Source organism: Haliotis rufescens, unplaced genomic scaffold (assembly GCF_023055435.1).
Source record: "Haliotis rufescens isolate VD_foot unplaced genomic scaffold, xgHalRufe1.0.p SCAF_6, whole genome shotgun sequence".
Classification (NCBI taxonomy): domain Eukaryota; kingdom Metazoa; phylum Mollusca; class Gastropoda; order Lepetellida; family Haliotidae; genus Haliotis; species Haliotis rufescens.
Window position 1 is genome coordinate 7,710,142 of NW_025964334.1, and position 14,006 is coordinate 7,724,147.

General features: G+C 44.4%; 1 protein-coding gene across 2 annotated transcripts in view; it reads right to left on the reverse strand.

Moving 5' to 3' along the window:
• Positions 1–14,006, reverse strand: part of LOC124143974 (DNA damage-binding protein 1-like) — a 31,162-nt gene that overhangs the window by 10,658 nt on the left and 6,498 nt on the right. For both annotated transcript variants that reach the window (XM_046513169.2, XM_046513168.2), the window contains exons 8-17: positions 13,353–13,511; positions 9,966–10,049; positions 8,704–8,820; positions 8,064–8,166; positions 5,854–5,926; positions 4,694–4,802; positions 3,318–3,496; positions 2,385–2,548; positions 1,959–2,075; positions 1,122–1,329 (exon numbers count right to left, since the gene is read on the reverse strand). In XM_046513169.2, the coding sequence (XP_046369125.2) occupies positions 1,122–1,329; positions 1,959–2,075; positions 2,385–2,548; positions 3,318–3,496; positions 4,694–4,802; positions 5,854–5,926; positions 8,064–8,166; positions 8,704–8,820; positions 9,966–10,049; positions 13,353–13,511 (1,313 nt within the window). The remainder of the gene's footprint in view (positions 1–1,121; positions 1,330–1,958; positions 2,076–2,384; positions 2,549–3,317; positions 3,497–4,693; positions 4,803–5,853; positions 5,927–8,063; positions 8,167–8,703; positions 8,821–9,965; positions 10,050–13,352; positions 13,512–14,006) is intronic.

Genomic DNA, 14,006 nt, shown 5'->3' on the forward strand with positions numbered 1-14,006 from the left:
TTTACCACTTCGATGAAACCCACGAGCACGGGTATGGTGCTGACAAACCTAGAAACATAATCGGGGCGAGCCGGGACTCGAACCCACAATCATAGGTTTCTGGCGTGCCCAAGGGACGCAACTCTGCACAGTGAATCATGGCGCCTCAGACGACTGGGCCACCCGTGCCCCCCAGACAAAAAAGACATTGGCGTAACAATAATTAGTTTATGAGTTAGATTTCTCAAGTAAAGTAGTTGAATGATCTTCATACAATGACACACTGTCCTGGGAAACAAACCTGGATATTTGGTGTAGCAGGGGATTAATTGGAACATTAATACAGTGCCCTGATTAACATGACTGATCATATAAGGATAACGCTATTTTTCAGGGCATTATCATTTGCAGAAGCCCGAGGTTTTCCATTAACTGCCCGACGAAGGAGGGCAGTTGAAAAGACCGAGGGCTTCTGCATATGATAATGCCCTGAAAAATAGCGTTATCGTTATTATAGCTAAAATGGATGGAATTTGTTATCAAATAAAACGAAACAACAACATCAGTTTTGAAACATTTACTGCAATCAACACGAATGTCACTGACCCCATTTTACAAACATGGAAACGTCATAGAACAAACCGGATGACGTCACTATAATACGTGACGTCGCTTTCTCTACCCTATGACGTCACCTCACAACGGGCTTGATAATGGCCCGTCGTCAAGCAATATGAGGGCATTATCAAGTTACAGTGGCCCGCTCATTTCTGATAACGTGCGGGCGGTTTAATGATAATTCTATCCATTTTAGCTATAATAACTGTTAACGACTTAGCTAGCTTGTTTGTTTTTTTGTTTAACGCCGCACTCAGCAATATTCCAGCTATATGACGGCGGTCTGTAAATAATCCAGTCTGGGTCAGACAGTCCAGTGATTGACATCATGAGCTTCGATCCACGCAATTGGGATACGATGACATGCATCAACCAACTATGCCAGTCTGACCACCCGATCCCGTTAGTCGCTTCTTACAACAAGCATGGTCACCTTTTGCGGCAAGCATGGGTTGCTGAAGACCTATTCTAACCCGGAATCTTCACGGGTTGTAATGACCAGTAGACAAGGTAGGTTTACAGACCTGTCCCGATAGCCATCGGAGTTAAGTGGACACATATGGTTGACTTCTCGGAGATTAACATTGGAGAAAACAAGCTTGTGATTGGAGGAGTAGATGACCGTGGGCCTGTCGGAACAGGCGAAGATGTTGGTGGTCGAGAGCGACTTGAAGGTGCGCAGGACTGTGGGTTGTGTCCCCAGGGTCACCTTCTTCTTCTCATTCAGAATACCTGCATCGGACAACAACATCACTCAACATGTTTAAGGACATAGGCAGATCCAGAGGGGGATGCTGGGATTCCAGACACCCCCCTTTTGAAAACCAAATGTAGTATGTTGTAGGCAGTAAAATTAGTGAGTGACTGAGATAAAATTTAACGTCGCATCAGCATTATTTCAGCCATGCAGTAAAATTATGAGAGAGGATTTTGATATTTTGGACCCCTCCCTTTTAAAAATGCTGGATATGCCCTTGAAGTATGTCCACTAGCTCGTTTAAAAAATATCAAACCTTTTCTACGGATATTTATTTCTAAAGAAGGTTTCTAACATAAGATTTTCAATGCCTTTACATCTTTCTCTCAAACTCTAATGTTAAGCAACATGCCATTGAGGACTTCACTTCAGATAAATTCGTGACGAAAGTGGCACAAAAAGTTTCTTGAAACCTTCAGTGCTGACAATTCAAGAGTCATAATTGGCTGAGCCTTGGAGTCAAACCTACAAACAGTAGATCCTGGCACAACTAAGGGAAGTAATCTGAACACTGAATTGTTTGTGCCTCCCTCCTTCAGACTGACACTGTGGGTGGCATCCTAAATCCCGAGGCCTTGCTACTTGGAATGATTTGTTTGTGTACCTTTCGTCTGTTCGCCGACGCTGAGATTGAAGTAGAACAGAGACCCATCTCCCAGAGCACACAGTAAATAGTGGATGCCTTCAAACGTCGTCAGCAGGATGGACCGGGGGATGATCTCTGCAAACAGTACATCAGAGTAAGAAATGGTGGCATGGTATCTGCTGAGAAGCCCTTCAATAATAGAGTGAATTCATTCCCCAGGTGAATGCTCATAGCGTTACACTATTACCACCTATCTATGGTTCAGAATAAGCTACATATAGCCTCCAAATATGTATTTTTACAGGTAAAATTATTATTTATTCTTATCCTGACTCATACTTATTGTTTATCTCTACTCATTTCTGAAAGGTAGTGAAAACTTCAAGAAAAGAGTTCCCAGAGGACAGAGAAAACATGTCACCCGAATGCACCCCTGTATCTCACCTCCACCCAGCATCTCCACATGCAGACTATCGAAGTTGGGGAGTTTGAGGACACGGACGGATATGTCTGTCCACAGCCCCACAGCACACAGCTCCGCCTCATCCTTGCCCGTCTTGGTGAGACTGATGTCGACACAAGCCACCTCATGCTCCATGGTGGCGTGGCTGCACACAAACAACAATATCAACACTTATTCCAGGGATGGTACAGTCCTCTCATAGAATCATTGCTCATCAGTGTTTGAATAAGTTTAAAACCCAACAAGAGAGTTGGGCAGGTGACCCATAAGTGCTGCCTGCCCATCTTCAAAGTTATGTGCCTGCATTCCTACATTAGTAATATTAAAAAATCGCAAAAATTAAAGAGACAAATCGCGTCTGCTTTTAGTTGAAATAATGCAAACAATTATTTGAGAATCTACAACTAGAACACAAGAAAATGTAATTAAACAGCATTTCGTAAGTATTTCATAAGTAATCAACAGCATTTCGTAAGTGTTTCATAAGTAATCAACAGCATTTCGTAGGTATTTCATAAGTAATCAACAGCATTTTGTAAGTGTTTCATAAGTAATCAACAGCATTTCGTAGGTATTTCATAAGTAAACAGCATTTCGTAAGTATTTCATAAGTTATCAACAGCATTTCGTAAGTATTTCATAAGTAATCAACAGTATTTCGTAGGTATTTCATAAGTAATCAACAGTATTTCATAAGTATTTCATAAGTAATCAACAGCATTTCATAAGTATTTCATAAGTAATCAACAGCATTTCGTAAGTATTTCATAAGTAATCAACAGCATTTCGTAGGTATTTCATAAATAATCAACAGTATTTCATAAGTATTTCAACATGTACAACCATAGTGCTGATGAACCAAGGATCATTACTCAGTAGAATGTTATCTCTACCAAATGCTGAACTCTACTTGCCTGACTTCCTTAATATCTCCTGTGAGTATCTTGAGATAGTAGAGCTCGCTGCCGATGGCGACGACAGCCTGACAGGTGTTACAACTGGCCAGACTGATGTTCTTCCCCGAGGGATGTTTCCACTCAGCCACCAATGTCTTGCTGTCACAGCTGATCAGCCGGATAGAACTGGGGGTGATCTGCAGAGAACATCAACATGAAGTGCTTCTTCCTTGAATGAGTGAATACGGTTTTAGGCAATTTGTAGATAGTTTGTCTGTTTGTTGTTCAACATCACACTCAGCAATATTCCAGCTAGAAAATGGCGATCTGTAAATAATCAAGTCTGGACCAGACAATCCAGTGATTGACATCATGAGCATCGATCCACCACAAATGGAATACAATGACATGCATCAACCAAGTCAGCGAGCCTGACCACCCGCTCCTTTTACTCACCTCTTACAACAAGCATAGTCGACTTTTATGGCAAGCATGGGTTGCAGAAGACCTATTCTGCCACGGATCTTCACAGGTCCAATTTTTAGTAATATTTCAACAATACCATGGTGGGGAACAGCAGAAATAGGCTTCACACATTGTACCCCAGTAGGGAGTAGAACCCAGGCAATCAGAGTGTGCAGGGCATGCTTTAACCACTAGGCTCATGGGGTGTCAGCGTGATCAGGTTGTCCGAGGAGAGCCCAAAGCAATGCAGGTTTGAGATGTTTACCACTTCAGTGAAACCCTGAGGACAGTGCTGACAAACCTAGGAACACAGTGAGTGAGTTGGGTTTAATGCCGCTTTTAACAGTATTCCAGTTATATCACGGCATGTCAGCTTGATGTGGGAGGAAAGCCCGAAGTGATGCAGGTCTCACATGTTTACCACTTCGGTGAAACCCACGAGCACAGGTATGGTGCTGACAAACCTAGAAGCCTAATTGGGGTGAACCGGGATTCGAACCCACAATCATAAGTTTCTGGCGTGCCCAAGGGACGCAACTCTGCACAGTGAATCGCGGCGCCTTAGACGACTGGGCCACCCGTGCCCCCCCTAGGAACATTGGGTGAAGCTGGGATTTGAATCTATGCTAATAGGGTTCTGGCATGCCTAAGGGACACAACTCTCCATAGTGAGTGAGTGAGTATGTTTTACGCCCCTTTTAGCAGTATTCCAGCGATATCACGGCGGGGGACACCAGAAATGGGCTTCACACATTGTACCCATGTCGGGAATCGAACCCGGGTCTTCGGCGTGATGAGCGAACGCTTTAACCACTAGGCTACCCGACCGCCCCCAACTCTCCATAGAGACTTGCATGCAATAGATGACTGGGGCACGTGTGTAGACATACTGCCTGACGAGTAGGATTCACATTGCCATTGTTACTAACCTGCACCAACTGGTTCCCAACAACATTGCCACAGAAGAATGTCTGCTGGTCCCCGTCAAATCCAGCCATTTCTGTCTCCTCCACCTCTTCACCATTCAACATGAGAACACTGCAACACCAAACACATGGGATTACCTTTACTTGGTACATGGACCTGACTATAATGTATTGAGAATTCTACTTGATTCTGACTGGTCAATCAGAGACTTTACATCATGAAAACCACCTCTGATTGAACAGCAGATTTCACAGACACATCACCATGGCGTCTAATATTGTTCAAGTATCGAAAAACACACCTAATCCTGTCCTTGGCCTTTTCCTGAGGTCAAGGTTTTACACACACAAAAAAGAAGTTTTTCCAACCAAAACCGAGGAGGGGTGTTTTATCCAACTTATGAACCGTCTAAATGCAAGAAATACCTTGAAAAATATGAAAACATCGACATACCTTGTGGTGAAACAATACAGTGTATCGTGGTATAAAAGGATTTCGCTCAAAGGGTGCAAAAGAAAAAACTTACACGTGCAGCATGGACTAGCTAGAGTCATGACATGATAAACTGAACAACTTCTTATCACCTGCCCCAGTAGCTCAGTGGGAAAACAGTGGGTTACAAACTTAACGCGATATGTGAGGTTGCAGGTTCGATTCACGTCATGGAACCAATCATCAAACACAATTGAGTTCACATCAAGAGGCAACTTTATAAAACGTATTGCCTGACCTTGGAAGTTTATCAACATTTAGAAGAACCTTTTGTTACTGCAGTGTCACGTCATCAGAGGTTTATAAGAGGAGGTAACTCTGAGTGGTGACCTGGTGGAAAGTGCCCCCTGGCAGAGAGGCACGTTTTGTTTCTGTGTCATTGGATCGAAGAAAGAGGAAATTTGAAATATTTGTCAAATCCAAATATTCTTTACATTTGTATGCTTATCCTGCAGTGTGAGGCAGGACCCAGCAGATGAGACCATGTAATCCCGATGTGATGACGTCACTTAAACTCCACATTACTGCTTTTCACCCAACAGACATGCTGCCCTTACAAACTGTCCATTTTTTAATTTTAAAGATGGTCTTGTTAACTGCCATTTTCACATAATGCAGGATAAGCAACACATTGCTGTATCAGGATAAGAAATAACTTGTAAATACTCACCGACTTTGTCCAACAAAAGAAAGCACGAGCAAATTGTCGAAGTCCGGGGAGTTCACCCTCAGGGGCCAGATTCCTGAAGTGAACAATCATGAAATACACATCCCCTGCTTAACAATGGTATGTTCTGGTTAGTGCAAGACCACAGAAGCTGCCTGCGACTTGTTCCCAAAAGTCTACGACACTTTAACCATCTCATTTTGTTTCTTTGTTTCATGTTTCATGCTGCACACAGCAATATTCCAGCTATATATTTATGGTTTGTGATGATTGAGTCTGGACCAGACAATCCAGTGATTGACGTCATGAGCATTGATCTATGTAATTGGGATACTGTGACATGCATCGACCAACGAGCAAGCCTGATTTCCTGATCCCGTTAGTCGCCTCTTACAACAAGCATAGTCGCAATTTACGACAAGCATGGGTTGCTGAAGACCTATTCTACCAAGTGACACTATGAGCATTGAATACACTGGGGATTTCAATTTGTTTTGATGGGATTAGCAAAAAATGAAAGATAAAAACATCCCAAAACATAGAAGTAAGCATTTTACTACTTTACTGATAAGTTAGGAAACACAATGATTTATTAATTGACGGACAGCACCCATCCTCCTCCACCACTTTTGGCAGATGATATCAATAAACATGACAATGACATTGCAGGGAAAGTTATCAGCTCCTAGTAACAAAGGGGGATTCTTAGGGCATTGGGGTATTCTGCAATAGTGTTTGATCTAGGCACCAGGTTAATTGTTTATTGCGGGTAGGGAATACCTCCTTCGTTATACGTTATTGGCTCTATTAATTTGCTGTGATTCGATATTTCACGTTAAGAATAGCTGTGATACGTTATTTCGCATTTGCAAATAAATTACACGTTTTCTGTGAAATGTCTTTTTTCTTCTTCTTGTGAAACATGATTACTCGTTACCCGAGAATACCGTGTAGTAAATATGGGGAACAGTGGCTTAACAATATCAACAACGCCCAAGTTGGTCCGTCTGACAAGTTGTCACAAACTTCATATGTTACAGTAATATGAGATGCAGTCCTGATTAGTACATGCAAAAACATAAACCTGGCATTATGGATTAAAGCACTATCAGATTGATAAGAAAGAATGAATCTCTTTGAAATATAAACTAATTTACACGATAATTATCCGTGACTGTGAAATGGGCTAAAAAATGACCTGCAAACAGTTTGGTTCAGAGTGAGTGAGTTTGGTTTTACGCCGCTTTTAGCAATATTCCAGCAATATCATGGCAGGGGACACCAGTAATGGGCTTCACACATTGTACCCATGTCAGGAATCGAGCGAACGCTTTAACCACTAGGCTACCCGATCGCCCCTTTTTGTTCAGAAGCAGAAGCATGCCAAACCCTCTTTATTGCTAACATTAGGGTAGTGGCAAGGACCCCATGCTTATAGAAACAGTGCTTGAAAGGACAATGAGCCATGTCAGTTGATAGCAGATACTGTAAATCTTGAAATTAACGCAAGCGTGAATTAAATGCGAAAAATGCAGGTGGTCTTTGCTCGCATTATAAAACAACTCATTTATATCAACAATAAGACATTTTGGATAGCAGAAATACCAACTCAGACATACGCTGACAACAAACAACTATGTATTCCACATCACTGTTTATTGAGCAGCACTTGTAACAAGTATATAAACAATGCCATTCAAACACTAATTACATCCTGTGAATTGTCACTGCTGGGGTCAAGACAAGAGTTCTACAAACTTAGGTCATCACTGATCACACCTGCAAGTCCAGACAGACGCCACCCACGCAACACGGTGTCTTTGTTCTTTGCGACTGCATCAAAGGCCGACACATGCATGTATTATTTTAGCGGAAGTATTCTAATCAGTGCTAATGAGCGGTACTATTTGGTGTGTGATTGGATTAATGTTAGGTTGGATGAGGGTGAGGATTCTCCTGTAAACCTGACAGAGGACATTTTCTTTAGATATAAATCCACTGATGCTTGGGAGGAGGGGGGTGTTGCATTCATATTGAGTCGCATTATTGACTAGGGGCCAGCGGTCGCATTCTTTTTGAGACGCATTCTTTTTGAGACGCATTAATTTCACGATTTACAGTAATCTACCTCACAACTAAAAATGGAAATAATTCATAGGAAAGAAGCAATACATTAACTAAGGGTTATTCCCTTTCGCCATCAGTTAATGTACCTTTAATTCCTGGCAGATCAATGGTGGCGTGTTCGTGGATACCGATTCCATTTCGGATGATCCTCAGTGATCCTTCCTTGTAGGCCCCGGAGCAAGTGACCAGCTGCAAGAGTAGCAGCCACAGAACCATTACATGTGTGTGTCCAGGTAAACTACTGGCTATGTCAGATGTTTGTTTGTTTGTTGTTTAACTGGATGCCAAACAGACGCCCCAGTGGGTATGTGGCAGATGAGGCCAATAGACTGCTACAGGAGACCCTTATAATGTTGAATGTCACACTCAGCAATATTCCAGCTACGTGACAGCCACCTGTAAAAAATCCACCCGGTTCGACTCAGTTCATTAAATGTTCATAGTCCATAGCCTGTAGACAAGAAATGGGGGCTGTGTATTAATTATGTGGGTACAGAAGTCCTGACACGTATTAAAAGATTGAGTTCTTACATTAATTTAGCAAAAAGCTAGTACAGCCATATCAAGTCAGTGGACACCAGCAAAATCCTTTAAACACCACCCCTGTTGCCGTCCTTAAACAGTAAGGAGTAGATCTTCAGTACTCCGTGATGATACACAGAACTGCTGACTAATTCTACCATGCATGTGTATGTGTTGAAAATAACTTAGATTTCAACCACCGACCTGTCCCTGACCCTGTCTCTCAAGGTCGACGACACACATGTCAACAATGGGTCCGAGGTTGGTGAACGTCTCCATGACCTGCACATACGATCCACTTTCATCCGAATCCACATTCAGCTGTAAGCCAAGGTGAAACATTGGTCAAACACAGTGTACATGATGTGAATGCAATTATCATTATCAATACTTTTCCAAAAACATGATCAATAGTTAAGTAAGATGGGGTTTAACATCTTGCTCAAAATGTCACATTATGATGTCCATGCATGTGCATGCGTGCGCCTGCTTGTACTCGTCCGGACTAATGCCGTTTTCATAGTGCTATCTCACTGAGATACCATGCCGCAGTTTGACATGAATACTCCATTCAGACATTATAAGGACTCGTGAGTCGACCAGCCCTTGTTTTATCCCTCAATGCTGAGCGCAGACAGGGAAACAACAAGTACCATCTTTTGGTATGAAGGGGCCATAGAATCGAACCCCTGGCATTCATCCTCTGGGAAGACGCTCTATCCAGTAGACCACGGAGGCAGTCATATCCTCATGACCCGAAAATTGTCCATGACAGTGAGTGAGTGAGTGAGTGAGTGAGTGAGTGAGTGAGTGAGTGAGTGAGTGTGAGGTTTTACGCCGCTTTTAGCAATATTCCAGCATGATGTAAAAATGGGCTTCACACATTGTACCCATATCGGGAATCGACCCTGGGTCTTCGGCATGACGAGCGAACACTTTGTCCATGACAAATTCAAAAGCCTGCTAATCTGAGCATAAAAACTTTTCATACTAGAAGCTTGCTGCACAACCTAAGGACAAAATGGATTACTATAGTTACACCTGAAAGTAGACATGTTTCTCATGCAATTTAATTGTGAGTGTGTGAGTGAGTGAGTTAGGTTTAACGCCGCCTTTAACAGTATTCCAGTTATATTGCGGCGTGCAGCTTAATGTGGGAGGAAAGCCCGAAGTGATGCAGGTCTCAGACGTTTATCACTTCGGTGAAACCCACGAGCACGGGTATGGTGCTGACAAACCTAGAAACATAATCGGGCCGAACCGGGATTCGAACCCACAGTCATAGGTTTCTGGCGTGCCCAAGGGACGCAACTCTGCACAGCGAATCGCGGCGCCTCAGACGACTAGGCCACCTGTGACCCCCAATTTAATTGTGGTGGCCTATAACATCGCAAATCCTGAAAAACATTTTCCATGACTCTCATAGCTAATACTATGTATGAAATCATAAAGAAAAAACTCAGTACCTTGACTAGATGGGAGTCTCCAAGACGCGATCCGATGAAAACAACACCATTGTCCAAGTATGTGATGCATTCTGCGATTGTTGTCTGCAAGTAAGAAGAGGATGCTAAAACAACACACATTGCAGGACAAGTTTTCATTTCTGCAGGAATGAAGATGAGAGAATATGGGGGCTTACTTCTTTAATGAATCAATATCTTGATTGATAAGAGAACACAGTATCTACGCCGCTAGACCAGTGTTAGAAATTGGCACTAGTTCTGTAGTCGTTGCCAAACTGCCCAATAGTTAAGGTATCATAAGGCAGTGTTCGAAATACCTGCCTGCCCGACCGTCCGAGACGGGTTGATTTCAACTCGGGCTGCCAGATTTTCAAATCCCCCTGCCCGACGGTCGGGTTATATTTCATATGTGACAATATTCTAAATATTTCCCGATGATAATCATTAATTCACATGTAAAGATGAATGATAAAATGTAACCTAAAAGAAATCCCGTTAGCTTATCCTGAGAAACATATGATTATAGTGGGCAGGCAGGTTTTGGTCAGGGCTGGCAAGTATTTCAGCTAGCCAGTCCTGTGGTCTGGCTGAAATTTTTGGGAGTTTCATACCCTGCATAAGGACAAGCAGAAATTTGCCATTCATAAGGGTTTTGCTATATGTTATCATTATAAGGACAAGTGGACCAAAACTGTGTTTCTACTGCTGTCGACCCCTATCTCAAGCAAACTGTTCAGACTAGCTCTTGTTTTCCTGCTAACAGACCTATGGTTTAGGTGAGATGAGGTGAGATGAAATGGGGTTTAACGTCGCGTCCCAAGATTATTGCACTTACATAGCGACGTGCATGCACGTGTATGTGTGTGTGTGTGGCTGCTTGTACTAGTCCAGATTGATGCCGATTTATAGTGCTAGCACACTGAGATACCAGATACCATGCCGCAGTTTAACATGAATACCCCACTCAGACACAGTAAACTGACTCCGAGCTGACCAGTCCTTGTTTTAGCACCTTAATGCCGAGCGCCAGACAGGGTAACAACAAGTACCATCTTTTAACGTCTTTTGGTATGAAGTGGCTGGGGATCGAACCCCGGACCTTCCGCTCTCCGGGCGGACGCTCTACCATTAGACCAGGGAGGCGGTCCCATACACAATGAGGGCTAATGATCGATTCAGGATAGTGCTCCAATTCTCATTACTCTCATTATTATACAACAAGCATGGGGTACTATGTATTGTGTCCCGGAATCCCCACAGGGAGTCAAGCATGGGGTACTGGGTATTGTGTCCCGGAATCCCCACAGGGAGTCAAGCATGGGGTACTGGGTATTGTGTCCCGGAATCCCCACAGGGAGTCAAGCATGGGGTACTGGGGAAGTATTCTGTCAGGAAATCCCCACAAGGGAGTCAAGCATGGGGTACTGGGTGTAGTGTGTCCCGGAATCCCCACGGGGAGTCAAGCATGGGGTACTGGGTATTGTGTCCCGGAATCCCCACAGGGAGTCAAGCATGGGGTACTGGGTATAGTGTGTCCCGGAATCCCCACAGGGAGTCAAGCATGGGGTACTGGGTATTGTGTCCTGGAATCCCCACAGGGAGTCAAGCATGGGGTATTTGGTATTGTGTCCTGGAATCCCCACAGGGAGTCAAGCATGGGGTACTGGGTATTGTGTCCCGGAATCCCCACAGGGAGTCAAGCATGGGGTACTGGATATTGTGTCCTGGAATCCCCACAGGGAGTCAAGCATGGGGTACTGGGTATTGTGTCCCGGAATCCCCACAGGGAGTCAAGCATGGGGTACTGGGGAAGTATTCTGTCCCGGAATCCCCGCAGAGAGACAAGCATGGGTACTGGGTATTGTGTCCCGGAATCCCCACAGGGAGTCAAGCATGGGGTACTGGGGAAGTATTCTGTCCCGGAATCCCCGCAGAGAGACAAGCATGGGTACTGGGTATTGTGTCCCGGAATCCCCACAGGGAGTCAAGCATGGGGTACTGGGTATTGTGTCCCGGAATCCCCACAGGGAGTCAAGCATGGGGTACTGGGTATTGTGTCCCGGAATCCCCACAGGGAGTCAAGCATGGGGTACTGGGGAAGTATTCTGTCAGGGAATCCCCACAAGGGAGTCAAGCATGGGGTACTGGGTGTAGTGTGTCCCGGAATCCCCACGGGGAGTCAAGCATGGGGTACTGGGTATTGTGTCCCGGAATCCCCACAGGGAGTCAAGCATGGGGTACTGGGGAAGTATTCTGTCCCGGAATCCCCGCAGAGAGACAAGCATGGGTACTGGGTATTGTGTCCCGGAATCCCCACAGGGAGTCAAGCATGGGGTACTGGGTATTGTGTCCTGGAATCCCCACAGAGAGTCAAGCATGGGGTACTGGGGAAGTATTCTGTCAGGGAATCCCCACAGGGAGTCATGCATGGGGTACTGGGTATTGTGTCCTGGAATCCCCGCAGGGAGTCAAGCATGGGGTACTGGGTATTGTGTCCCGGAATCCCCACAGAGAGTCAAGCATGGGGTACTGGGAAAGTATTCTGTCCCGGAATTCCCACAGAGAGACAAGCATGGGTACTGGGAAAGTATTCTGTCCCGGAATCCCCAGAGAGTCAAGCATGGGGTACTGGGTATTGTGTCCCGGAATCCCCACAGGGAGTCAAGCATGGGGTACTGGGTATTGTGTCCCGGAATCCCCACAGAGAGTCAAGCATGGAGTACTGGGTATTGTGTCCCGGAATCCCCACAGAGAGTCAAGCATGGGGTACTGGGTATTGTGTCCCGGAATCCCCACAGGGAGTCAAGCATGGGGTACTATGTATTGTGTCCCGGAATCCCCACAGGGAGTCAAGCATGGGGTATTTGGTATTGTGTCCCGAAATCCCCACAGAGAGTCAAGCATGGGGTACTGGGTATTGTGTCCCGGAATCCCCACAGGGAGTCAAGCATGGGGTACTGGGAATGGATTATATACCAGAGGCTCCACAGAAAACAAGCATGGAGTACTAAGGACCTATTCTGAGTCCCCAGAGAGCATACAAAACAAGTGGTACTGGGGACCTATGCTACCGCGAAATCTCAACAGAGTCATTAGCATGAAATAGAAGATGTGACAACATTAGCTAGCCAACAGAAATACAAAAAATGGCAATAATATCAGCTCTCTTATAACTCCTTAATATCCTTAAATAAATTTTGTATTGTTTGTTTGTTTGTTGCTTAATGCCGCACTCAGCAATATTCCAGCTATATGACGGCGGTCTGTAAATAAGTCGCCTCTTACGTCAAGCATGGGTTGCTGAAGATTTATTCTACCCCAGATCTTCACGGGTAAATTGTGAATTGAGTTTCAAAGCAGCATCCCCACTTTTAGTCCACAACTGACCTCTCCCAAGAGTTCCACTTTGAGATCCTTGACCACTGCTGTGCCGTCCATTTTCTCCTCCTTCTCCAAGAGCAACATGAAAAGTCTCCCCGCCATGTCCCCCAGCAGGTACCGCGAGCCGTTCGTGTCTACCTTGCCATAACATGTCAGCGCATTTTGCTGAAAAATAATTTCAGTGTGTAAGCATGATTGTTTTATCCTTACAAAAATGTCTGCTGGTCTGGTTCTGTGTTTATTATGTTTGTTGTTGAACGCCGCACTCAGCAAATATTCCAGCTATATGACAGCGATGTGTAAATAATTGAGTCTGGACCAGACAATCCAGTGATTGACATTATGAGCATCGATCTTCACAATGGGGATACAATTGGGAACCCATTAGTCGCCTCTTACAAGTGTAGTCGCCACATACGACAAACATGGGTTGCTGAAGATCAATGCTAACTGGGATCTTAGCAAATATTCCAGCTATATGACAGCGGTGTGTAAATAATTGAGTCTGGACCAGACAATCCAGTGATTGACATCATGAGCATCGATCTTCACAATGGGGATACAATTGGGAACCCATTAGTCGCCTCTTACAAGTGTAGTCGCCTCATACGACAAACATGGGTTGCTGAAGATCAATGCTAACTGGGATCTTCACAAATG